General features: G+C 45.6%; 1 protein-coding gene across 4 annotated transcripts in view; it reads left to right on the top strand.

The window, feature by feature from the left end:
• Nucleotides 1-25867, top strand: part of Stk35 (serine/threonine kinase 35) — a 49337-nt gene that overhangs the window by 10464 nt on the left and 13006 nt on the right. For 2 of the 4 annotated variants that reach the window (XM_020173858.2, XM_074074469.1), the window contains exon 3: nucleotides 2662-3410. The exons of the other annotated variants lie outside the window; for them this stretch is intronic. In XM_020173858.2, the coding sequence (XP_020029447.2) occupies nucleotides 2662-3374 (713 nt within the window). In that variant the 3' untranslated portion in view covers nucleotides 3375-3410. The remainder of the gene's footprint in view (nucleotides 1-2661; nucleotides 3411-25867) is intronic. 4 annotated transcript variants of the gene reach the window in all.

Raw genomic sequence — 25867 nt, 5'->3', positions numbered from 1 at the left:
TTTTTAACTCTTAATATAACCCTTACAGTGTCAGGTTATACCAGATAAGGAAATTATAAAAACCAAGTAAGAATTATTTGTTTCTACCAGCTTAAAAAACTAAATTTCACATGGGGATTAGCAGCTGCCACATGTCTATTCCAGTTATACATCCCAAAAGTGGGGAAATAACCAAGGATGGGATTGGGGACCTTCTGTACTCTCTGCAAGATTGGCCAGAGCTAAAACTCATCAACCACCTGACTTCTATCCACTCCTACTCTGTCTGGTGGAGCATGGTGTATTTTGGGCCTTAGAAATTAGCATCATTTCAGAACCACGGTTCCATAATCCCCAGTACTTTAGCCATTTTCTCTTCCCCAGTGACACTTAGTGATGACTACGGTTCCTCTGAGGAGGCTGGAAGTCTAACCCCCATCTCAACATTTGCAAAATGTGCTAGCATTTCTCATGGTAATACAGAAGAATTAACCCATGGGTTGCTAACCAGAATATCTGGTATACTTTAACAAAAACTAAAATAAGGTTTTGAGGCCAGGGTCTTACCTGGTCAGAAGAGAGAAGTTACCTGGAAAACCAGGCAAGTGTAGATTGGCCTTCAAATATACATTCATTTGCACCTTAAGGACTTGGCTGTGAAGGTTCATTGAGGGGCCACAGTTACCATCTCTGGCAGAGATTGGTGGAGATGCTTTTTCAGTAGCGCTATCACCCTAAACGAAACAGCGGCCTGGTGTAACCCAAGGTCCTCCTCGCCTGCTCAGAGTAGTTCTGTCTCTGGGACTGGTGGCTGTGCTCCGTTGTTCAATTCTGTCCTGGTCACTGATGCTGAGTTCGTTCTAAGGGCGTTTCTTCCTCCTGGTACTTTCCTCAGCACTAGCCCCCTGTAGCTCCTCCTGACTTAGGGCGCTCTTTACTCTTGTTTTCTTTCTCTGGGTTGTTATAACCTGGACCAATATTAGAGCCTGTTTGGCAGACTTGTTTTCTTATTTCCCTCAGTTGCCATAGTTACCAGCTTTGTATATAAAATAATCCTCATTCTCCATCCTGTATCCCCTCTGCCCCAAGCTCTCACTGTTTTCTGATGTGGCCTTGCAGAAGGAATTTTAATTTTCCTTTCTGGCTCTGCCACCAGGAAACACTTCTTGCTTTCCTCTTGCTCTCTCAAGTCTAGTTGGGGTGGATGTAGTGTTTTTAGTTAGCCTCACTGATTGCCAGTGACCTAGAAAGAGGATTATGAGAGGGGAAATAACTGTTCTGAAGAAAAAGCCATCTGCCCTTAACTGGTTCTACCTGTATTACTTTGATTTTGAGTAATATAAACAGATAAATTATATGATTGCAGGGAAAGCAAAGTCTGTCTGATTGTGGTCAAAACCTTAAGTCTTTGTCAAGTCATCTTGGCTCATACAGAACTAGAACTCCCAGACCTCTAGTGTCTTGGTAATTTCAAGGCCATTTGGGGTAGTGGGGAATTATCTGGATCACAGATCATCTTTACAAGAGGTACTGTAAATAAACGGCTAGTAAAAAGAACCCTGTGGCAGAGGCTGAGGAAGTGCAGTCCTTACCTTTGGTAAGGTGGTTGTACCATGCTGGAGCCAGAGGGCTTCTTAGGTCTTGGCTCTGTTACAAATGACCCATGTGATCATCTGGGGCAAGTTCCATCACCTGCAGGCCTAGCCTTTTCATTAGCAAGCTAAGATTTCTGCCTACTTAGACTTAGCTTGTGGGGTATCTGTCATCAAATAACCTTCAGGTGAGGGCTCAATGCATCCTTAGTTGCTTTGTAAAGAATGTTGGGTTGACTTGGAGAAGCTGGTCACCAGCCCACATGACTCAGTTCTACCTTATACATCTACTTCAGAGTCCACTGTTCCCACAAGACTTCGTATATACACCTTCCTGATCCATTTGTCCTTGTGGCATGTTGTCTATGTCCCATCTCCACCTAGACTCCCTTCTTGTGTCCCCCTGCTGATTGTTGCTGTCTGTTCTTTATGAAGGATACCTTGGGTCCTGCCCCTTCTGACTTCCTCACAGCTGGTGAGTCCTGCCCACTCTTCGTTGTGGTAGGAGTTGACTTGCTGCCCGTGATAATTACTGTCATAGGTACCTGTGAAACTAAGCTCTGTAGAGCTGGGGCTAGCAGAAGACATTGATGGATTTGAGTATGTTTCTGAAATGCACAAACTTGTAATGCTGTTCTGCATGCATTAATTAGAATCCTTCTGCAAGTCAGGGAAGAAGAGATGGAAGGTAATCTGCCTGGCACGGAGTAACAGTGACAGTGGAAGCAGCACATACTTGACAGCCTTCGTACACTGTACTTCTCTCGTCTTTCCAGCAGCTCTAGGGCTTTGGGGTGGAATGATGCTCCCAGTCTAAGGCAGTGTAAACAAACAAGTGGCTTCAGCCAGCCAGATAGCATCGGATCAACCCAGTCTCTTAATTTCCATCCCCTTGTCGCTGGTGCCTATGTTGTATCTCAGCTTGTGCTGTATGGGTAGAAATGGGCTTGTGTATATAGAGTTGTTCAGATCCTTTTGGAGCAGTTGTGTGTCACCACTGCCATTCTTTAATATAGTACATTCCTTTGGTCCAAAGTTAATGTGAATGTGTCCATTTCACCAAGCTCTTTCCTGTCCTCCTTTGATATAGGAGAAAGGATCCTGGGCTATGCTGAGGAACCCTGTTATCTCTGGTTTGTCATGGAGTTCTGTGAAGGTGGAGACCTCAATCAGTATGTCCTGTCTCGGAGGCCAGACCCAGCCACCAACAAAAGCTTCATGCTACAGCTCACGAGCGCTATTGCCTTCTTACACAAAAACCACATCGTGCACAGGGACCTAAAGCCAGACAACATCCTCATCACTGAACGGTCTGGGACCCCCATCCTCAAGGTGGCAGACTTCGGACTGAGTAAGGTCTGTGCTGGGCTGGCACCTCGAGGCAAAGAGGGCAATCAAGACAACAAAAATGTGAATGTGAATAAATACTGGCTGTCCTCAGCCTGTGGCTCAGATTTCTACATGGCTCCTGAAGTCTGGGAGGGACACTACACAGCCAAGGCAGACATCTTTGCCCTGGGCATTATCATCTGGGCAATGATAGAAAGAATCACTTTCATTGACTCTGAGACCAAGAAGGAGCTCCTGGGGACCTACATTAAACAGGGGACTGAGATCGTCCCTGTTGGTGAGGCGCTGCTAGAAAACCCAAAGATGGAGTTGCACATCCCCCAGAAACGTAGGACTTCCATGTCTGAGGGGATCAAGCAGCTCTTGAAAGATATGTTAGCTGCTAACCCACAGGACCGGCCTGATGCCTTTGAACTTGAAACCAGAATGGACCGGGTCACATGTGCTGCTTAAATTCAGGGCTGAACATCTTGGGTGTTTTTAAACAAGGTGAGTGCTCTCATCTTCTGCCTGCATATCTTTGTCTTGCACCATGGGGTGGGTAGGCCTTGTGGAGTCAGGGAGGTTATCAAAGATTCTTCCCACCCCCAAGTATTGCTGGGGAGATAGGTGAAATTATTTGAATATAAGTTGAGACATGTAGAGAAGTCTTTTGAGAGGAGGTTGTTTGGGCTGAATCCCATAAGTTCTTTAGAAATACTTTTTCCCATTGTCAAGTAGTAAATGCTCACTATAGAAAATGCACAGAAGAGGTGCAGCTTTTCAGAGAAGAAACAATTGCTAATTGTATTCCTCCTGTTGACACATCCAGTTCTATGTGTTTTAGGTCTTACTATAACAAGGCTGTTTCCTGTTCTTCCACTCAGGGCTGATCTCAGCACCCCATCACACTTGGAAAAGATGGCTTTTGGTTATTATATGACATCATCATATGTAGCATAATTTAACCATCCTACTTTAGATACCAGATTGTTTCTCCATTTTAGAGTTTATGTAGAATATATTAGTGATAATATTCTATGGAAACCTTTGCTGGTTTAACAGAATAATTATGGGTTTTCATTTGTCAAGTATACTACTAGGCTCTGGGGTAACATGATAAGCAAAAGTTTCCTCACCCATATGAATTCTGCAGCTTAATTAGGTAGAGAAACATTCATCAGTATTTATCATAGTTGTTTTACAGTGCAGAAGAATACTGAAGGAAATTGATATCTTGGGATGGTATCCAGAGGCAAAGAGTAAAGAATTGGGAGTAGTGGGGAAAATCTGAGTCTCTGTAAAGGACCTGGTACTAGGGGGAGTCTAGCATATTGGAGAGACTAGACTAATGTGGGTTGGTGAGGAGTATAGACATGTGGAGATTGAGGACAGGGATCTGCAAGATGGGACAGTGTGTACAGAGGTTGGGTGGAAAATCCAAAGATGTGGACCTAGAACAGCAGTGGCAGTTCCATTAGACTAGATTGAAATCTGAGTTGTGGACAAGACAAAAATGAGAAATTGGCCACCATACATGCTAGGTCTTTTTACACATACCGTAAGTGATTTATCCAAGATGCTGTTAAGAGCAGGAGTATAATACTTAGCCCCCTTACGTGTTGTTTCCTTAACATCACAATGGAAATAAACTGTTCTTAGGTTTTGCTGAAGCCTTGTTAAGAAGGTGGGGGTGATGCTGTCTCAGTGGTCACAGGAAGGAACATTAGGCACAGGGCCTCCATTACTTAAGTCACTTAGTCCCTTCCTCTCCCTTGGTTACCCTTGGATTTCTGGGTGGAGTTTGTTCATACTGAGTCAAGGAGATTTACATCTGTTGTGTTTTCAGTGACCACATTTCTGAGTGAGTCACTAGCCTTAACTCTGTCGTTCCACAAACATTTATGCGTACCTTCCAGGTGCCAGGCCAATTTGTCTACCACCCATTGAGTAAGACAGTAGCATTTCCCAAAGCCAGCCTGGGGTAGTGCTATGTTATAAACCCAGAAAGGTTGGCTAGCCAGCATATTAATTGTATTTCATGCTATCACTTTCCATTTCCAGCTTGGCCTTTCGGCTTTTGAAAGACCTCCTAGAATTCAAGTTTGCCCCTGTGTAGGAGGAAGGTTATCATTTTGGAAGAGGAACCTGAATTTGGATTAAGATTATGGGGTTGTCACAACTAGTTGTGAGCTCCCATTTGAACATCCACATTTTTAAGATTTGCACTGCTTTACAGGGCATAGTTTTAGCAAAATGGGAGTGATTCCTTCATCTATGAGAAATAGGTGCTCTTGAGGAGTTTGGAACTTGTTTACAGGTAAGTATCCCAGGCTATTTGGTCAGTTCACTAGTACCCTGCTGGTGGTGCCATTTTGACTCTGGCCTGTCTTGCCCTGTCCTAGGTGTGCATTTAGAATTGTGAGACTGGGCCCAGGTTTGTGTGACTAGAACGGGACCTTAGGGTGCCAAAAATGTCAGATAAGTCGGAACTGGTTGGTTAGAGAATCCAAAGCTTAAGTTGAGAAGAACATTGAGTCAGGTTCTCTTCCCCCTGCCAAAGTTTAGAGATGGTTAAAGCTAATTCCATTTATTCATTTAACTTATTTATTGGGACACTGTTTGCCATGTACCATTTTAGGCACGGATGATACATTAGTGTACAAAATACATAAGTTTCTATAGTTGTGGAATTTAGACTCTACTGAGAAGACAGTGAACACAGGTCTCCTATTAGAAAGGGCTAAGTACTGAGAGTGTTCTAGCAGAGCAGGGTAAGGGATCAGAATGCTGGGAGCTAGTGGTATTGTTTTAAGTGGAAGAGATCAGGGTGGGTCTCCCGGAGACAGTAACCTAAGCACAGGTTAGGAGCTGAGGTAGTAAGTCTTGGATTTCTGGGGAAAAGCATCTCAGATATGAGGCAGTGTAATGGCCTCAAAGCTGGCAGTGAGCTAGGAGGAGGGCATAGAAAAAGAGCAGCAAGTAGGATAGGAGTTGAGTAGAGTAGGCCTTGTAGGCCATTGCAAAGATTTTGGCTTTTATTTGGGTGTGAGATGAAATGCCATTGGAGTGTTTTGAGTTGTGTGGTGTCTCATCCTTTGAAAGGATTGCTTTGTCTGCTGTGATAAAAATAAACTGTTGGGGAGCAAGTGAGGAGATAAGATGGGAGCTAACAGGATTTCCTGTGGATTGGATATGAGGCATGAAAAGGTGTTAAAGATGACTCCAAGTCTCTGGCCTAAGTGATTGAAAGAATGGAGTTACTGTGATGGCACAGGGAAGACGCTGGGAGGAATGGGTTTGGCTGAGGAAAGTTAGGCCTAGTCTTCTGAAACTTTGGCATAACCTACTTAGAGTACAGATGTAGAGTAGGTAGTTGGTGCATCTGGAGTTAAGGGGAGGGGTCCAGCATAGACATACAAATTTAGAGATTACCAAGACACTGGAGTGGGTATAGGTAAGGTCAGAGGACTAAGCTGTGGGTTTCTCTCAATATTGACCATTGGATTTAGCAAATGGGAATTCATTAGTGCTCTTAAGCCACTTTTGGTGAAATAATACACACCATCTAGAGTGGATTTTTTTTTTTTTTTGTGATGGTGGTGGTATTGGGGGTTTGAACTCCAGGCTCTCTCACTTGAGCAACTCCTGCAGCCTAGAGTGGATTTAAGAAAGAATAACAGGAAAGGGTTTGGAGACAATGAGTGAATAAACTAGTGGTTTTCAAAAGTTTTGGGTGTAAAAGCCCCTTTACACTACTGAAATAGAAGACTGCAGTGCTTTTGTTTTCAGTTATATGGGGATATTTGTAGTATTAAAAATTAAAGCAAGTTTTGTTTTTTTTTTTCCTTTTTTTTCCGGTGCTGGGGACCGAACTCGGGGCCAAAGCAAGTGTTTTTAATGTTTTCAATAAATAACTACATACCAGTTACATGTTGTCATAAATACCATATTTAGGCGGGTAATCATAGCTACCTGGGAGGCAGAGATCAAGGTTCAAGGCCATCCTGGGCAAAAAAATTAGATTCCATCTTAATAAGGTAGGCATGGTGGCTCATGCCTGTGGTAGGCATAGATGGGATAAATCAATACAAGATCCTGTTCAAAACAATGAAGCAGAAAGGGGCACTGGGTATGGCTGAAGTGATAGTGCTTGCCTAGAAAGAATCCTAAGTTCAAACTCCAATACCACCAAAAATAATGTGTGCATCTGTATAATATTTTCCATATTTAATGAAAAATAACTTCAATAAGTAAAATTTCCTAAGTAGAATAGCATTGTTTTGTGTTTGCAAATTTATTTAATGTCTGCCTTAATAATTAGCTAGATTCTCACTGGCTTCTGTATTATTGTTTGGTGCCATATCAGTCATCATGTAACTTCTGAAAACTCCATTGTACATTTAGGAGACCAAGTGAAAAAGGTAAGTAATGCCCTGTTGTTTTTATGAAAAGGTTTGGCTTTTCCAAACCAGAGTGCACAGTAAGAGCCATTGGTACATACAGCTCTTTCTGAGGAATTTTGCTGTAAAGAGGAGCTGAGAAATGGGAATTAACTAGAAACCTAGAGAGAAAGGAATTTGGGTTTCCAAATGAAGGGATAGAACTTGCATGGCCTGATCCTCCACAACTTTACAGTTTGACTTGTCATGGCTCAAACTTGTGGCAGATAAAGCACATCTGACCACAGCACTAACTTGAAGAAACACCTCATAATCTAAGATCGTAGATTTCAGAGTAACATTTAGGTCAAGCTTTTTTTTTCTTTTTCCAAAAACGAAAGGAAGTACACTCTGGGTTGCAACTTGGGATTCCTCTGAAAGGATTTAGACTAGTGACAGTGCAGCGATTGAGGCCCACTTCGGTGGTTTACTGGCTGCGTGACCTCAGACAGGTTATTTCACTTCTCCCAGCCTTGTTTTTGTTATCCATAAAATGGAGTCCATTATATTTATCTTAGGTTGTTGGAGGAATCACAGGAGGTTATGGAAGCGCCCTAAGTGAGCTGTGTAAATGAAGTGCTGCACAGACAGTTTGGACATGCCTGTTACCCTGAAATGGAGGCATTCGGGGCCTCTCTGCAAACAGGGATCTCTAGTAGCCTTGCTTCTAAAGATTGCCGAAGAGCTTTTCCTTTAAAACACAGTGATATCCAAGGCCACCTTGTCTAATTGCTTATTCCAGAAAAATGTATCTATTTTTAACAATACAGTGATGGGCTCTAGCTCTACCTTATTTGTCACTAAATAACTCCTAATGAGTCCTCCCAGCCAGCCACAGCTTTACCCCCACACAGAAAGCCATCCAAGCTGATGTTCCCTGTTGCACCACATGCACATTACCAGGGAGGGCATGGTGCACTCATGGGCCAACTCTGCCATCCAGTACACAAACCTGTTACGAGGGCCTTTTGGAGCCAAGACCTTGAGTGATGTCTGTTTGGAGTGAGCAGTTAAGGCCCGCTGAGGGAAATCAGATGTTGATGTGACCTGACGGGCATCTCTGCTCCGTATGAGATTTTCTAATGGCCTACTGTCACTGAAACAAACCTCAGGCCTGGTTTCTTGTTGAAGTCACAGCTAATAAGAAGCAAAGCATAGATTTGAGCACAAGTATATTGTGAATGGTTTTGACCAGTGTGGTGTATTACCTCATTGAATCACTCATAAATTTCAGATATTCTTTGATTGGATTAAGCAAACAGTTGAGCATCAACTAGATTAAATTTGCTGTCCATCTAGCCTTGGGCATTCTCAGATGAGTGATGGACATGAGGCACTTAGTAGGCTTCCCATGGGAAGTAGTTTCATCTACTCTTGAGAAAGTTAGAGTATGCTGGTAGGAAATGAGGTAGTCCAAAAAGTGTGAGCAAGAGAGCTTCACATGACAGTAGTGCTGCCAAGGGCCAAGGTCCGTGGTAGATTCTGCCCCTCAGAAACTGATCTCAACTTAATTTCTGGTAAAGCCTTGAATTGCCCAGCTGGATGGTGGGAAGAGGGATATGCTACCTGTGCAGTCTAGTGGATTACTGAATACTTAAGAATGGGGGCCTAATGTAAAGTAGACCATTTGAAGGTAGGGGACTTTGTATCCATTTGATCAGTTTTTTGTTATTGTTCTAGTCAGGTCTAGAACCTCTGAGCCTTCTTCCCCTAATCTTTTGACTCCATCTATACAGTGGGATCACTGCCCTGCCATACAGAGCACTTCACAGAGCTGTGTCAGAGGGGAGGGGCTATGAGGGAAGATGTTTAGATCTCTTGCCCTAGGAAACTTAAGCCCAGCCTTCAACTGTGAAGACCCTGGTGGCTCTAAGTACCACTACACAAAGAGAAGTGTCCCTTGGGGTATTGTTTCTACTGGTGTTTTTCTGAGGCCTAGGCCGCTCCCTTGTAGCCCGATGTTGGCATCTCTTGGTTTCCCCTGCTGTGTTAGCAGGAGGAGGCTGTCAGTTATGTAATGGGGCTCTAGCCCCCAGGGATCATCTGTGCCTGAAGCTTTGTAGGACATGTGAGCATCTGGGAAGGGACAGGCTTGCTCCTGGGCTGTGGAGGGCATGACCTAGAAGCTGCTCATGTTCTCTCTTAATGCTATCCTTGGCTGCACTCAGGTGGGGCAGCATCCCTTTGGGCAAAACTGGAAGTGCTCTGATGATTGTCTCCTTGTAGGCAAAGCTGCTTGAAGCTTCTGGGCTCTTCATCTCCCTTTGCCTCTGACCCAGGGACACAAAGGCACTGGTACTGACAAAGTAGCTCTGGTTACCAAAGCCTGTTTTGAGGGGCTTTTGGCCCTGCTGTTTTTCTCCTCTATCTCTGAATAAGCACCATCCTTACTGTCATTACGCATCACCAGCCTAACTCTTCTGTTTTTGGCTCTCATTCTACAGAGGAGGAGCAATCACTTTGGTAGGGTTTTGAGAGTCGGAACTTGACACAAGATGTGTCTGAGTGGTGGTTCTGCTGTTCCTTCTGCCTCCTGTAGCATCTTTTGGTGGGTTTATACTTTTGAGGCAGATGGTGGGTTCCCCCTCCACCAAACACTACACCAATGGCCCAGTAGTCTCAAATGTCCAGGGAGACAACTGATTTTGGCCAGGCACACTGTAGCGGGCCACCAGCCACTCCTCAGGTGAGATCAGCCTACATACATATTCTTCTCGGGTCACCCTGACACAGCTCCACACATGGGTAGGGGAAGCAAGGCTGGGATGAGGCACTCACGTAACCAAGGGTCCTGCAGCAAAAGAGGCTGGAACAGGCTAAAAGGTTAGAGTGCGAGATCCAAGCACACCCCTACCCCAACAACTAGGAGAGCTTTGGGCACAGAGAAGGGGCTGAGAGTCGAAGAGCGCAGCACTAGGCAGGAGGAGAGGGCCTTGGTAGCAGATAGCATCATGTTGTCTCTGGGTCCTGGTACTCTAAAAGTCTGTTCCCAGCAAAAGGGCAAATCTTCCAGTTCCTTCATTAAAACCTACAGAAGCAAGGGTGCAGTCATCCTTGCCAGCTCTGATTGGAGCTGCCTGCAGCCCTGGGTTGAAAAATTCTAGGGTCAAGTCAGCTTTGGTGGGCAGCCTTCCTTCCTAGCATTTGGCAGGTACTTCCGGTGCTGGTATTGGTCATTTAGAGCCCAGTGTTGTCCCCTAGGAGATTAGTTTAGTAGTGGACAAGACTTGAACACTTAGTTGTGGTGAGCTACAGTTCCAAAGAGATATGGGAAGACTGGAGAGCAGAAGGAAGGCCTTGTGAAGGTGTGGTATTTGGGGGTGGTTCTTGAAGGAGCCTTAGGGGTCCAATGGAACAGCCAGGTGAGATGTGAGGAAATCACATGTCTGGGTGCATACTGAGGCTTTGTTTGACATAGTACTGGAAGCTGTGAGTGGAAGGGGCTGTTGTAGTGAAATTCCCAAGTGGAGATAATGCGGACCCAGGCCTGGGGAGATTGCCCAAGGTTTTGTCTTGATAAACTAGAACAGACAAGCTTCCAGCCCTTCTTTTTCATTTCCACTAGTAAGTCCTTTGTGGTATTATAAAATCAGAGAAAATGGAGACCTCCTTCAGCACTTCTAGGACTCTGAGGCATGGCAGGTCTTAAAACTGCCAACCAAGTTTAAAATAAATCAATACCTTAAAACACTGCAATGAATTTCCCAACTTTAAAGGAATTTCACTTTCAATAAGAGGTGCCAGGGGAAAGCTATAACTCAGCCTGCATCATACAGGTCAGAAAAGAATTCTGTATTTTGTTTCTTTGTTAAAGAAAGTGATGTCTAGGGACTTAGGAGTGGATTGGAGCCACCCAGGCACCTCACGAGGCATAGTGAGAAAAACTAAATTCTCCTGTTTTCCCAGACTACCTAGAGGGTTTTGAAGTGGGGCCAGGGAAATAATCTTGTGAACAATGGGTGTGTTTTTTTCTGAATTCAGAAGCATAGTACTGCAGCAGCGATGAGAAACAGGCCGACTTTGGTATATCATGTTGGGTTTTAGTATTGATCATTTCTTCCAATGAGAAAATTACCAAGATGATGTGAGCCAGTTGACTCATTCTACATCTACTTCCATCCTTTAAGAAAAGGGCCACTCTTAAAAACTAGGTGCATACGCCTTTGTTTTTCCCTTTCTGCTCTTTTTCAGACATGCCTAAGACATGCCCTTCTTGAAAGCTGAAGTCTTAGGGCAAATCTAAATTCTCTCAGTGGCAGTGTAGTGCTGTGGGAATTTGGCAGATTGCACGGCCCAGCCCCTTGTACCAGACATAGAGAGAACTAGAAGTCACAAGCAAAGGCTCCATTGTTGTTAGTAACCAGATTGCATACTTGGATCTGGTGAATGTTTGGAAGGAGCCCTAGGTTTGCATGGGGCAGCAGAAGTGAAGTGGATGTACACACCCCAGACGGACAAAACAACAGAGTGTTTTTTTACCTTTAATAAAACTTGTTCTGGGGCTTAGACCAAGTGCCTAAACTGAAGTCCAGATGTCATTGCTGACAGTCCAGAGGTTCTCTTGCCTCCCCTCCCACGCATCTTATGGCCTGAGCACCCATTGGGTGTGGCAGGAGAAGCCCTTGGGAGCAGTAGCTCCCTTTCACTGCTGCTGACAGCCTGCAGCAGTGCAGCAGCTACTGCTGGAACTGTGGGTGCCCGCCTGCTCCTGGAAGCCAGGGTTGATCCCCTAAGCAGACTAAACGAGAGCCTTGTGGAGCCTCTCCTTGCCCCTGGCTAAGTGTAGCTGTGGTGGAAGGGCTACTTTGACTTCAACAGTGTCAGAAACCCAACACTGGCATGAGCCAAGATTTCCTATTAGACTAACATGGGTCTGTCCCATGATCTTAAGGTAGCATCAAGTCATGTGTGCCCTACTCCTGGGTCCTTCTCACTAGATTCCATCAACAGTGCACACAGGATCTGCCAGAAGGCTTTGCGGTCGTGGTTCTCAGTGTGGTCTGTAGACCTGCAGCACCATCTGGGGACTTGTTAAAAGGCCTATGTGGGGCTTCCCTCAAGTCCACCATGGGAAGCTGGGTTGGGGCATTTTCCAGCCCTCTAGCAGTGCTGACATACAGTTAGAGAACTGCCCTTTCAGATGAGGGCAGATGTACAGGTGCCAAGCCACCCTGCTATCTCAAACACAGCCACTGTTGTCTCATCTTTTACCCCTCTATCCTCAACCTGGGTCATGCCTATGAATCTGGGGTACCTACAGGGCTCTAATCCTGGCTTCTGTAACTTTGTAGGTGATTCTTTGATGACCTAGTGCTATGATTTTGGCTAAGTCAGTTTCCCTTCCCAGTCTTGGATTTCTTATCCAGAGAACCAGGAACCTGAAGAACTACTCTTGTCCCCTTCCTCTAGTCCCCAGCCCTGGTATGTTCATCATTCGGTGGTGATCTGGTTCTAGGTTGTGGTTATCGCTGTGTGTCTCTTAGTGTATTTTGTGTTTTGAATGAAGCTAGGCCCTCCTAGGAGGGGAAGAGAAGGAAATAATTTAACTTCTCCATGGGCTTCCCTGGCCCTGGGGAAGTGAACTTCCAAGCCATACTAATGATGACAGTTTCAGGATAATCTCAGGTGAGTGCCTGCAGGGTAATAACAGGATCCTTGCAAAGCCTTCTGGTATGGAGATCATTCCCAGGGAAAGGGAAAAGTAAGATTTGGTGAGGCATGTGGAATGACTAAACACTGGTGATGCACAGGTAGGACTTATTAGACATGGCTTCGAGGTGGTTTTGTTGGTTTTTTTTTTTGCGGGGGGGGGGGGGGTTGTTTGCAGTACTGGTGATTGAACACCTGCCCTGACTTTGAGTCTTGACTAGGAAACTACATATGCCAGGTTTGGGTCCTGGAGATTAGGATAATCTCTGACCTCAGTCCATCTATACCCCAGGCATCTCTGGGTCTTATGGCCTCATTTGTAAACTGAGGTTGCCAGCACTTACTGTGGGATTGCCATGAGGATGAAATGGAACAATAATGTGAGGCTAGCATAGGGATGCCAGGCACTCAGCAGGCAGGCACTCCCCAGGCGTTGAGACTGGCTGTTCTTTCATTGCCAGTTCTTAGCCCACCTTGGTGATATCGGGTGATGTATGTGGGTTTATGGGCTTCCTCTCATTTCACACACTCCAGGGGGGACCCATTAACTTTTTATGGATTTCCTGCTGCATCCCAGGCACTGGATAGGTGCTTGTGATACATTGGTGAAAAAAACCAGAAATGGTCCTCATTCTGGAGGCACTTAGACTTCAGTTTGAGAGACAAAAGAATACTGTAGATGAAATTTCACTCGGGTATGGACAGAAGAAATTAGGGGACCTGGGCAAAGTAGGTCAGAGAGTTTCTCTAAAGAGGTAACACTGAAACAGACCTAAAGAATGAGGCCTCTGCACAGCAGAAGGAGCTGGCTAAAGCTCTTGAGATGGACTCAGTGGAGGAAAGGAGATCCTGCGTGTCTGGATCAGGCCAAGCATTGAACTGCTTTTTTGAGACAGTCTTGCTATGTAGCCCAGGCTGGTCTGGAACATTCGATCATTCTTCATAAGCCTCACGATTACCAGAATGAACTACAGCTTCAACCACCAATATGCATGTTTGAAGGACTACTCTGGTTGTTGCTGGGCCGATAGGATTGGAGAGAGGCAAGTGTGCTGGAAGCTCTGATAGGGAACTCTAACTGTGCAGGTTATGGGAGATGGCAAAGAAGTGCATTTGGAGGGATTTCTTTTTCTTTTTTTTTTTTAAGATATGGAACACTTCATGGATCTCTGTGTTATCCTTGTGCAGTGATCGTGGTAATCTTTCAATATCTCTTCCACCAGAGTGAGTAGTGTTGGGACTTCTAAAGGGCTCTCAAGGATTACTGTCTGTGGCTTAGTAACTGGCGGGACACAACCCATGTGAGAGATGGCAACTTCTGCAGGAAAGGGATTGGGGAGCTATGCAAATGCATGGGCACAAGAAAAGCCATCCTCTCTCCTTCCTGGGCATTTATGGTCTTTATGGAGTTTAGTGTTGAATGGAAGGCACCTTCACTCGAGTGGGACTCAGTGCTACACTCGGGGCCTTTATTTGGGCGCTGGGTCTTGCTGTGTTTTGTGCTTCCCTCTGTAATCAACTTTTCATTATGTGACTTCTGGCTCTTGTCTTTATTTGCATATGCACTCTGCTGTAATTATGTCTTGAACATAGTATTTTGTTGTTTTTGTATTGTTTGTTTTTTTAGAGCTATAAACCTGTGCAGGGTCACATGGGCAGCCTGTAGTTGTGCCATGGAGCAGCTTTGTAACACCTATGTCTGTTTATTTTTATTTTTTTGAACTTAGGGCCTACACATTGAGTCACTCCACCAGCCCTTTTTTTGTGATGGTTTTTTTTTTGGGTTTTTTTGGTTTTTTTTTGAAGTAGGGTCTCACAAACTATTCCCTGTGCCAACTTTGAATCTTGATCCTACTGATCTCTGCCGCCTGAGTAACTAGGATTATGGGTGTGAGCCACTGGCGCCTGGGGTCTTTTTTGTTTTTTAATGGTTATATAACACCAGGACGTTCTTGCTGGCTAAAATTGATCTTGAGAGTCACTTTAATTTGCAAATTGGGAAATTACTTCCTATTTTGAGGTAAGGAAAGGAGAACAGGGAGAGAGGTGGAGAAAGTCTATGCTCTCAGTTTCTAGGTGCAAGTACCAGGAACTGAAGAGTGGCCCTACTACTTTAACTTGACCTCCAGCTAGTGAGGAGGGCTTCAGGGTCACTCTTTCAATATTCTGTCACATCTTGATTTGAGTGATACATGGAAGAGGCAGGTCCCCCTTCCCTAGAGCTCCAGGGTTGGTCTTCACACAGTTGAGAAATGCACACTGGGAACTTTAGGAGCACACAGATAGCACTGCTGTCACCTAGTTTGGTTCCTCATAGGGATCAGCCTGGGGCAAGCTGGAGACTTCATCATGCCAGGCATAAGCTGGGAGGTAAGAAATCCTTTCCCCATCCTACAGTTGAACTTGTTAGAACTTGCTCCTTGCCTGACTTACTTCTTTCCACTCTGTATTGTTAAATTCTCACCTGCACCCTTCGCCCCACTCCAGAGAGAGAGAGAGAGAGCTGTCAAGTGCCAGCTCAGGGGTAGAGCTGCAGCCCAGGCTCTTCTCCATCGAGCTTCCAAATGGGAATTCTGGACAAGTCTGTGTGGCCCCACACCATCTCAGGGCTACCAGCCTAGAGTACATGCTGGCCTTTGTACAAGAAGTGAGGGCAACATGTGGGACGTGTGAGTCTAGGTGGACCTTGAAGAAAGAACAGGTGAGGACATTCTGGGCTGGGGACTCGCCTGAGCACAGGTAGAACACTGGGACTATGTGGCAAGAGTAGAGCTCTGGGGTGGCTCACATGAGGACCAAGATGGAGAGCTGAGAAACTCCAGTTGCCAGGAGCCTTGAATGTCAGCCTAAAGAGGAGGAACTTCATCTTGCAAGCAAGGTGGGCCAGGTGGTGCAGGCTGTGAGTTAGGAGAACAAGTCAGTCCAGTGAGGGGAGTGCTGTCAGTCCCCAGGCAAGATGAGGCATCGTAGCTATCAGTGCACAGTCCAGAAAGGCAACACAGCAGCACGATGGAAGCGCTGTGCTTCCACAGTGGCGTCAGGACATTCTGGAACTCAATGTTGAGCCTGGTGGACTGGTAATCCTGTGTTTAAACTGTGCCCTGCCGCATGTTGGTGGAGAGACTTTGTGCAAGTCATCTGCCTTCTCTGAGCCCTGTTTCCAGGTCTGAAATGTAGGGTGGTGCCCACGGTGTACTGCTCACATTGCAGTCCCCAACATGCACGTAGCGGGAGTTCAGCAGTGGTCCTCAGTGTGGTGCCCTCATCCTGCTGTTTTGTTTTTGCCAAATCCTCATAGGGTAATCATGTATTTCACTTCGCCTCTCCCTAACAATTTGTGGAAGCCTTCTTTCCCCTAAGACCACTTTGAACCCCTTAGCAAGTGCCTGGTGAGTACCTCTTGGCTTGTTGGGGTTTGGACTGTTTGCTGTAACCACGAGTCCATATGGTTTTTTGTTTTGTTTTGTTTTTTTTTAACTTAGACCACTCTGGTCACTACCTTGTTTGAATCTTTCCTTTTATAACCACAAATTGTCCTGTCACCGTATGGAAGAGTGACCTCTTCTTTAGCTAGTAATAGGGACTTGGACATCTTCCTCCTGGCAAAGGGCCCTTAGGGGAACTCCCAAAATCCCAACCTTTCCCTTGAGCCCTTTTTCTGCTAATCACATAGAACACAGCTGAACCTGGCTCTGTGGGGACCAATTGTGGCTGTTGGCAGCTTTTATTTCAACCCTACACTTAATAAGTTGAGGAAGGGAATTCGTTAGGGTATCCACATAGCTAACTGCCAATTACCAGGGCTGTTTCTAGGGACAAAAAGTTCCCCTTAGTTGGTCTTGAGTTCCACCCCAGGACCTGTTTATCAGCTAAGGTGCTTAAGGGAAACCACCAGCCTTAGTGCCCTAAGGCCTCTTTGAGTTTGCAAGGCCAGAAAGAGCAGGTTTCAATGGGTCCTGGTTCTCAGACCCAGACATGATGACTCAGCCAGCAGCCCTGCCTACTGCTGGTCACCACACAGCACTCCAAATCTAGAATCTTTTGTCTTGCCCAGTGATTCTTCTTTTTGTTCATTTGGCAGGCTTTCTAATGCTAGAATTTTTTGGCAGCGCACACTAAGGAATCAAAGGTTTAAAATAATAAGAAGTCAGCATTGCAGACGTGATCACTGCTATAATGTGACCAAGGCTCCATGTCTAAGAGTTTCCAGTCACTGCTTGCTGCAATTGGCATAGACCCACTTACTGTCCAGACTGAGCTTTCTGGCTCTGTCTTGAGGTAAGGCTGACTTCTGTTTGTAGCAGCCCTTCTTGGCTTTAAGCTGTGCTCAGATTCTTTCTCTCAGTAAGCACCCTGCCATTCACTGGGCCTGACAGCTGTGCCAAAAGAGTATGTGTCCTCAAGTGTAGTAAGTGGGCTGTGGACTGAGCTTCAGCTGACAGGATACAGAGCCTAACCACCCCTGTGGATGGTGTTTGTCCCCTTCAAGAAGGGTCACAGTCACAGATTCTGATTGAAACCTTCGGGGAGAAGGGCCCCACTGCCCCCCCCGCCCAAACACACACACACACACACACACACACACACACACACACACTCACTCACTCACTCACTCACTCACTCTTAGGACTGGCTCTGGTGCTTTGAGTTGAAATTGGCCCTAAACACTCATTGACCTGGTCGTCCCCCCCCCCCCCGCTCTAGTCACACAGGTTATTCTACTGTCCCATGCCTGGGAGCTGTGTGCCCCTCTTCTAACTTCTATTTAATTTTTGCCTACATAGTTCAGGCGTCTACAAAGGTCCTATTAGTTCTTTGTGTCATCGACCCTTGAATCTTAAGTGGTGGGATGTTTCACAGAAAAATGCATGTGGCTTACCTTGAGATTTCATGGCCCTTTAGAGGGCTTTCAGAACCTGGTCCACTTCTCTGGAATGAGAATGACCTCTGTGCCAGTCCAGTGTTCTTCGTGGGGCATGTGAGGAGCAGGAAGAGAATAGTAGGACTGGAAGCCAGGTCTCCCGACTCTACTCTTGCCACCAAGGAGCCCATGTCTGAGATTGTCACTAGGGCTATAATAGCAAAAATACGGACTCCCATTTTAACTCTACAACCCCTGTAATGACTGACTTAGACTTGGGGAGTCTGATCTGAAGCCAGGTCAGCTCCAGCTATACCAAGATTTCAGGGCCCTCTCCACATAAACAGAAGGTGTTTGCAGACAGTTGAGTCTTATTCCTCTTCGAAGGAAAAGGCCTGCTGAAAAGCTGGTTAGAAAAGGGGGAGTGAGAGCTGGAATCCAGCCAGGAACTTCCTGCTTCTGTAACTGATGGGCTGTCTAATGTTAGGAAAATCTGTGGTCCCCACATGCCTCATTTCTCTCCAGCTCTTAACGGTGTGAGAGGGGTATGGCACAGTGTAGCATGGTAGAAAAGTCATATAGGCTTCAGGGTTGGACCCGTCTGAGCTCTGTCCCTTAGCACCGGTAGGAGCATGGAGAAGTGGCTTTCCAAAGTGAGGATGAGCATCCTCTGCACCTTGTTGCTTGGGTGTTCAGTGGGAATGTGTGCAGAGCATTTGATGAAGTAGGAGCTATGAATTTTATAACTATTTTGATGTGAAAACATGTTTTTTGAATAAATGATTCTGGGAAGTTTACAGATTAATTTTCTATTGCCATATACTAACTCATGGTACTTAAGCTCCTTCTAAACACCCCACTCTGCTTGATAACCAGGGTGTTTAAGGGAAGCAGCAGATTGTCCCTTTCCTTAAGGAGGCATGCAGTCTAAGGGGTGGTGAGATTAGGGTATACAGCATGGTTAGTGGGGGCCGAGGTAGACAGTGCTGCTCATTAGAGGACAAAGTCCCTGCAGACACTATTTTGTACATGCTTCCTGGGAGGAGGTACGACAGGTTGCAGGGAACCTGGAGGACTGAGGGACATCTAGGGGAGGAAAGAGTGGGGAATAACTAGATCAGCAGGAGCTGAGGCCCAAAGCAGAAGGGTCACTCCAAGAGAAGGCGGATTGTAGGCAGAGTCTTCTTGTCTGGAATTTTTGCCTGAGCAAAATGACTGTGAAGTTTTTGTTGGTTTTATACCCTTTGAATATGATTTAAAGCTACCATCATAATTTACTAAGTTCCTTTTGCCACACTATACCTGTTACATATGCTGTCACCGGTCTTCATACTGGATATTTCTTTATCAACTTAAGTTGAGAAAACTGAGGCATGGGGGACCCTGACTTGTTAAAGGTCAGAGCTAGTGAGTGGGAGAACTGGGGGATAAATTTTGGATCTTTCTACTCTGAGGCCTATGCCCTCGATGGACATCCCTTTGCCACTCTGTAGAATATTCATTGAGTAACCTGATCCTCAGGATGTACCTGTGATCTAGCTATCTTGCTCTCTGGTCTCTCAATTGGGGCTCAGAGACCATAAGGTATTGACCTTTGATCTTCCAGATTGTTGCAGACCGCTGTGGAATTCCTGCCATGAGTTTTTGTAATTGCTGGCCTCCCTTTCCCCTCTTCTGATGCCATGCCCCTCCTGTAGATCTGAAGACTGAAGATGGCATGCCCCATTCGTCATTTGTACCCTTAATCTTTCACCCTGACCGAAGGAGTGCCCGTGGGCTGTGCTGTGGGCTGCTTACAGTACATGTGTCCCTGGCTTTGCCCTGCTGTAATCATTATGGCCTCTAACTCAGCCTCAGGAATTGTGCCTCAGAAAGTTCAGCTCCTTGGCCTCATTTCCCTCGCTGATCAGAAATAGATCATAGTGCTGGGGCCCTGAAGCCCAGTGCCGGCATATTGCTGTCTGAGTATGAGTTGCCAGGTGCTTTCATTAAGAAACTAGTAAAAAAAAAAAAAAAAAGACCCCTGACAGATGACCTTGCTTCTGTGCACCTCTGATGCCTACTTGCTCCACAGCGTGCTAGGCTGAGAATTAATAACCCAAGTCTCAGTTTGCTTGTCCATGAAGTGAACTTCTGTCTGGACAAAGGAATATTGCATATTCAGTCTCACATGGGATCTAGAACATCAGAGGTATTGTTATCTACAGTGACTATCCCACTGTAAAGGACTGGGGAGCATGTAGAGAAGAGTCCATTCCTGATTGCCTACCCTGGAATACCAAACCTTGCATTCAACGCTGAGCCTTGGTCTGAGTGTTGTCAACCCGATGACTTCCTTTCTGGTAAATAGATGAGAGGCAGTGTAGAATGGAGGAAACTCGGCTTTAGGTTTAAGTCCCAGTCATCCTTTACTAGCCATTTACTTGGCTGTTTACACGCTTACTAGCCTTTCATAAGCTGCTGTATGACCTGCGTGACTGAGATACCTCATTTGTGGAGAGAACTCTTTCATAGACGTGAATGTAGAGCAGGAGTAGATACGAGGACCTACACCTGGCATCACAGATGCTCAGTGTCCCGTCTACCTTAGCAACAGGGAGGTTGATGTGCTGTGCCACTCTGAGCCTGCAGACTGGTTTGTGAGCTGCCTTCTGACTAGTGTCAGTAGTCCCCTGAGGTATTTGTTGATCTGCCTTTTTGTGGGTATCTGGGACACTTGTATAGTTCTACAGCATATAGATCCTACAAACAACCAGGTTGTGGGTTTTGTTTGGTTTGGTTTGAACTCAGGGCCTCAAGTTTGCTAGGCAAGTGTTATACTACTTGAGCCACACCCCCACCCCAGCCAGGTTGTGTTTCAGACTTCTGGATCTCTGGACTCCTTCACCTGGGCTTTAAACAATCCATCCTTAGGTGCAAGTAGTTCAGAAGGTGCTGAAAATACTTCTGTCACCATCTGGCCATCCCTGGGGCCATTATGTCTGTGGATGACAGAGGTTTACATCTCTCCATGTAGAGACCAGAGGGCTGTCCTCCACCACCTCCACTGCTTTCATTCTTTCACCTCCATATGGGAGACTTAGGACAGTTCTGAATTAAACCTTTTTGACTCCAGATAAGGCCTAGATAGTCCATTCTGTGACATCTGAGAACCAGAATGACCGTGAGCACAGATCACAGTAAGGCAGCTCTGATTGAGACCCACTCTGGGCCAGGTGGTGAAATAGACAGTTTACTTAACCCCAAAGGGCAAATAGCACCATCTACATTTTTTAGTAGAGAAAGGGGGGCTCAGCTTATGAAGTGGCTAGTAAGTGGCAGAGCTTAGATTTGAACCCTCTAGTGTCTGCTACAAAGCCTTGCTGTTTCCCTGATGGAGAACCAGAGTGGGGATTGCGTGTCAGATGTGGTTGTTGCATAGATTTTTAAATACTGTGGTTACCAGGCTTATGCACTTTGTAAAACTGGGGTCCAGGAGATGGAGCTAGTTTTTGAACATTCCTACTTATTTTTTACCATCTATTTAAGGAAATGACACTTTGACATTGAAGGAGAAAGGCAATCCTGTAAGAGTAGGGTAATCCTTTGCTCACTGAGATGTTTCATGTCTGTAGGTTGAGGAGTAGAGACAAGAGATGGACTTGAGCCTGATCTGTCCCCAGCTCCATCTTCCTGTCGCTTGCTCACCTCAGCTTTCTAGCTTCTGTGCACCAAGCTGTTAATGGCCCAATGGGAACATTTGGTTCTCCTGATTCCTTGGACAGACCAGACAGCTGGCCAGCTTGCTAGAATGCTGCTCACTGTCTAGTTGGCACCACATTCCGTCTTGTGCCCTGGGCACCAGACCTGTGCAGGAGGCATCTAAGCCAAGCCTTCTACAAGTCCTTTTCTTCTGAGAGATTCTGTTTATAAACCTAGGGCTTAAAGTGGGTTTAAGCTTTCTTGTCTCTCTAAGAAGGGATTTTACATTACAAACTTGCATGTTAAAAGCAGGGAGGTGCTTTGGAGGGAGACTGACCTGGGTTAAAACCCTTTTCTCTACCTCTTACCCACTGGGCCTCAGCTTCCTTGTCTCCAAGACTGGAGTGACAAGAACTTTCATTATGTGGTCCCTTTTGAGATACAGCGGAAAGCAGCATACAAGGGTTGAAAGTTGCCTTGCTGGGCTCTTCTATACAGTGCTTGGACCTTGCCTGGCACAATGGATGAAGTGTTCAGTACCTGATTTCATGATAGTTACAGAAAATAACTATCATGAAACTGAGGGAACTCAGTCCCAGAGCTTGAGGGTTTGCCAACAAACCTTCCCCCCTCAGAACATCTCAATTGAATGTTTCTAGGACCAGTGGCTGTCCCAGCTTTGAAGTACACAGTGAAGCCTATCCTAGTGGGAAGGCTTTGGGCAGTGAAGCTGGAGAAGTTCAGATTAAGTACTGGGCCCACTACCCAGCAGCTCTGTAATGTGGTCCCAGCTCCTCCATTTCTCTTGGCTTTTTGCCTTTCCAGAGGGCTCTGATCAGCAGTAGGGGTTCCACTAAGCAGGGCAAGGCCACCTCCACTCCTGGCTGAGCCTGGAAACCAGGCACTCCAGCCACACCCTAGACAGCCAAGGAGGCAGGATTTGTTATCTGCTAGGATGAAAAAGCATGAGAGGTCCCACTGAGGCTGGTACACTGTTCCATTTATGGTATCAACAAGTGTCAAGGAGGGTTGACTGCTTTAGCCTAGACTTGTGTGATCCTTGCTATTTTGTTCAGCCTGTAGAAAGGACCTCTTCTGTCTCCAGTGAGCTTTTTCTTCCTTTTTTTTTTTTTTTTTTTTTTTTTAATGTACTAGGGATTGAACTCAGGACCTCTATATCCCCAACCCTTTTGTATTTTTTACTGGTATATTAATTATACATAGTAAGGGGTTTCATTATGACATTTTCGTACATACATGCAATGTACTTATGATCATGTTTGCCTCCCCATTGCTCTTATCCCTTTGCCCCTTTTCCCTTTCACCTAATAGTTACTCCTGTATTTTCATGACCTTATTTTTGTTTTTCCCCAACTTTCCCCAAATGAGATGTGACACTTGTCTTTATGGGACTGGCTTATTTCATTCTTCTTAATGGCTGAAACTCCATTGGGTATATATATGAACACATTTTCTATATATAGAATCAGACAGGAACCTAGTCTGATTCTGTAATTTGGCTATTGTGAGCATTGCTATAAAGAATATAGGTGTATGTCATTATTTGTGTAGTATGCTGATTTTGAATCTTTGATTTGTATTTTGTGTTTGAAACAGGGTTTTTTGTCAAGGATACCTTGACAAAGATAGCTTCAAACTCTTGATCCTCCTGACTCCACCTCCCTAGAGGTAGTACTGACTGCCAAATCATTAGGGAGTGTGTGTGCATTACAATTTACCTCCCCGGGTCAGAAACTGGGACCAAGACCACAAAGGAATTTTTGTTGAGGGGAGTAAGTGGGCAAAGGAACAGCAGCACAGATTGGAAGGCTGGGCCTGAGAAATCTGTGCATCCTTTCCAGATCCATACTTCTTGAGGGCATGTCAGCCACCCCTACTTCAAATGTAAGCACTAGGTTCCCTACCCTGGGCAGTGGAGCAGGAGTCACATCAGCCTTGTTTGACAGGTGTGGAAAATTTACTGGCCACTGTGTAGAAGAGCCCAGATGACAGCCTGCGTCTGGACCTTTCAGTTGCAACTGCCCGTTTTTCTTGTTCATTAAAGTTTATTGTTTTCCCCATTAAAAAGTCAAGTACTACAATGTGACGTGTGTGCAATATTAAAAGTCAGGTGGGGGAAGAGGAAATTTTACTGTATTTCTTGCCAGATTTTCCTACAGCTGTGAAGGGGGGTTTGCATAGTCACAAAATATTAGTCTGTTTTCTGCCACAAACTGGGCCAATTATAAAGAAAAGAGGGTTTTTTGGCTCATGATTCTGGTCCCAAGTCAGAGGTCCACATCTGGTGATGGCCTTTCCTGCTGGCAGAGTTTTGTGGTGGCATAGGATAGCATTTGGCAAGAGACTGGAACCTTTACAAAGCTAACAGAATTCAGTCATGGGAACACCATCCTAATTCTTTATCTAATCCTGAGCACGTCCCAAAGGCCTCACCCAGCCAAACACCATAGTCAGGGCTTAAACTCCAGCCTGAGCTGGTGAAACAAACCATGTTCCAGCTTCATGCCATACAGGTTTGTAACTTGCTGCTGTCCACTTGACCCAGAGACGGGCTCCTGGTTAATGTTTAAACACCACACATCCCTCATTTCCTGTGTAATATATCACTGAGTTGCTGGATTATTTGCTCAATAATCTCTTATTTTTGGACTTGTGAGTTATTGTCTCGTAATTTAAGGCAATGAGCATCTTTATTCAAAAGTCCTTTCCATATTTTGGGTTCTCAGTGAAGCTGGACTTCTAGGAATGGTGTCTAGGCACATTTAAAAGTACTGAAAGCACACTGCCAGGCTGCCTTCCAGAAGGCTGTTCATACTCCTCCAGCACTGTGGGAAATGACCTCCCTGTAGTACCCTTAGTCAGAAGAGGTTGTGATTGCTCTAAGGTTGTAGCCTTGAATCTAGCACCTTCAGAGTCTCTAGGGATAATGGACAAAGAGGGGTGGGCTCATCAAATATGTTTATACCTGCTGTAGGCCCAGTACTTCAGTCATTATTCCACACACAGCTCAAAAAAGGGCTCTCAGTTTACAGAGGAAAAGACAGGCAGGAAATTGTGCCATATCACCCCACAACCCTCCTTTTTCTGAGGACTAGCCAGGCTCCTCTGGGCACTGAGGATGGTGGGCCAGTGTTGTCAGGCTCCCCCAGCATCAAGTTATGAGGGCTCAGGGCTGTGAGGGCACGCCTCAGCTACAAAGAGCAAGGTGGGTCTGCCCACCAAGCAAGGAAGCCACTGGGGTTTATATACACACAGGAGAAGACTCATCTGACTCATTCAGAGTAAAACCAGGCACTTTAAAAACTTAGATGATTAGTGCAGGGAGAATGGAGCATTGCTGTCTGAGTACAGGCTATACTTAGTTCTGATTACTATGTGGCTGCCGAAGTCCTTGAGAGACCCCTCTCATCTTTTTCCTGAGGCCTGACACCAAGGTGATTCCCATGTAACAGCCAACTCTAACAGGGTCAGGTACTCTTCTCAGTTTTCTGTGCTCAGTCACATACTGCAAAATGATGGCTCGGTCCATGACGGACCACATGTACATTGGTGGTCCCATTATATCACCTTGTGACATTGTAGCCATCTTGGTTAAGTATGCTCAGACATTAGAACCACAATGCATTTCTTACACCATCCTGTCATTAAGCTATGCATGACTATTTATGTAATCCTCATAATAGCATGTGATGTAGGTGTGGATGACAAGACCAAGGAACAGAGGATGTAAATTAGCCCCAAATCAAGTGGCAGAGCCTGTTCACTGAGCCATAGTTCTGGCTATAGAGCCTTCAACCTTAACTCCAGCAGTATGCTGCAGCAGGCCGAATGCGGCCAAGCGGTAGACTCTGGGAAACCTGTGATCTACCTCTGACCTTGGTGGAACTCTGGTTCCTTTACAGACCCTGGTGGGTAGCCTAATTGTTTCTCAGAGGCTGAGCCTCATTTTTCTCACATCTAAAATGAGACAGCAAAAGCTTAAGATGGCGGCTCTTAAGCTTACGACAGACACTTAGTCATGAGGGATGGGTGGAAAGGCTCAGTGGAACCAGGGCTGGCAGGATAGGCCCATCCAGAATGGGTCCTATGGAGTTCATCTCTTAATGGTACTGGGGAAGGAATGAGGCATGGATTAATGATTGGATCAGTAGCCGGAGGCAGCAAGCCTCCATTCCTTCTACTCTTATCGTTCTGACCTTGGACACTTGGGTTTCCTTGCCCAAGAAATAAGAATCTGTATCTATAGACAGCAGGGTAGTTGTGACAATTTACTCCATATGGAGTATTTAGAGGACTCATCTCTCAGCACACAC

Source organism: Castor canadensis, chromosome 5 (assembly GCF_047511655.1).
Source record: "Castor canadensis chromosome 5, mCasCan1.hap1v2, whole genome shotgun sequence".
NCBI lineage: Eukaryota > Metazoa > Chordata > Mammalia > Rodentia > Castoridae > Castor > Castor canadensis.
Note: the sequence above shows the minus strand (reverse complement) of the source record. Positions and strands in the feature narration are given on the sequence as shown.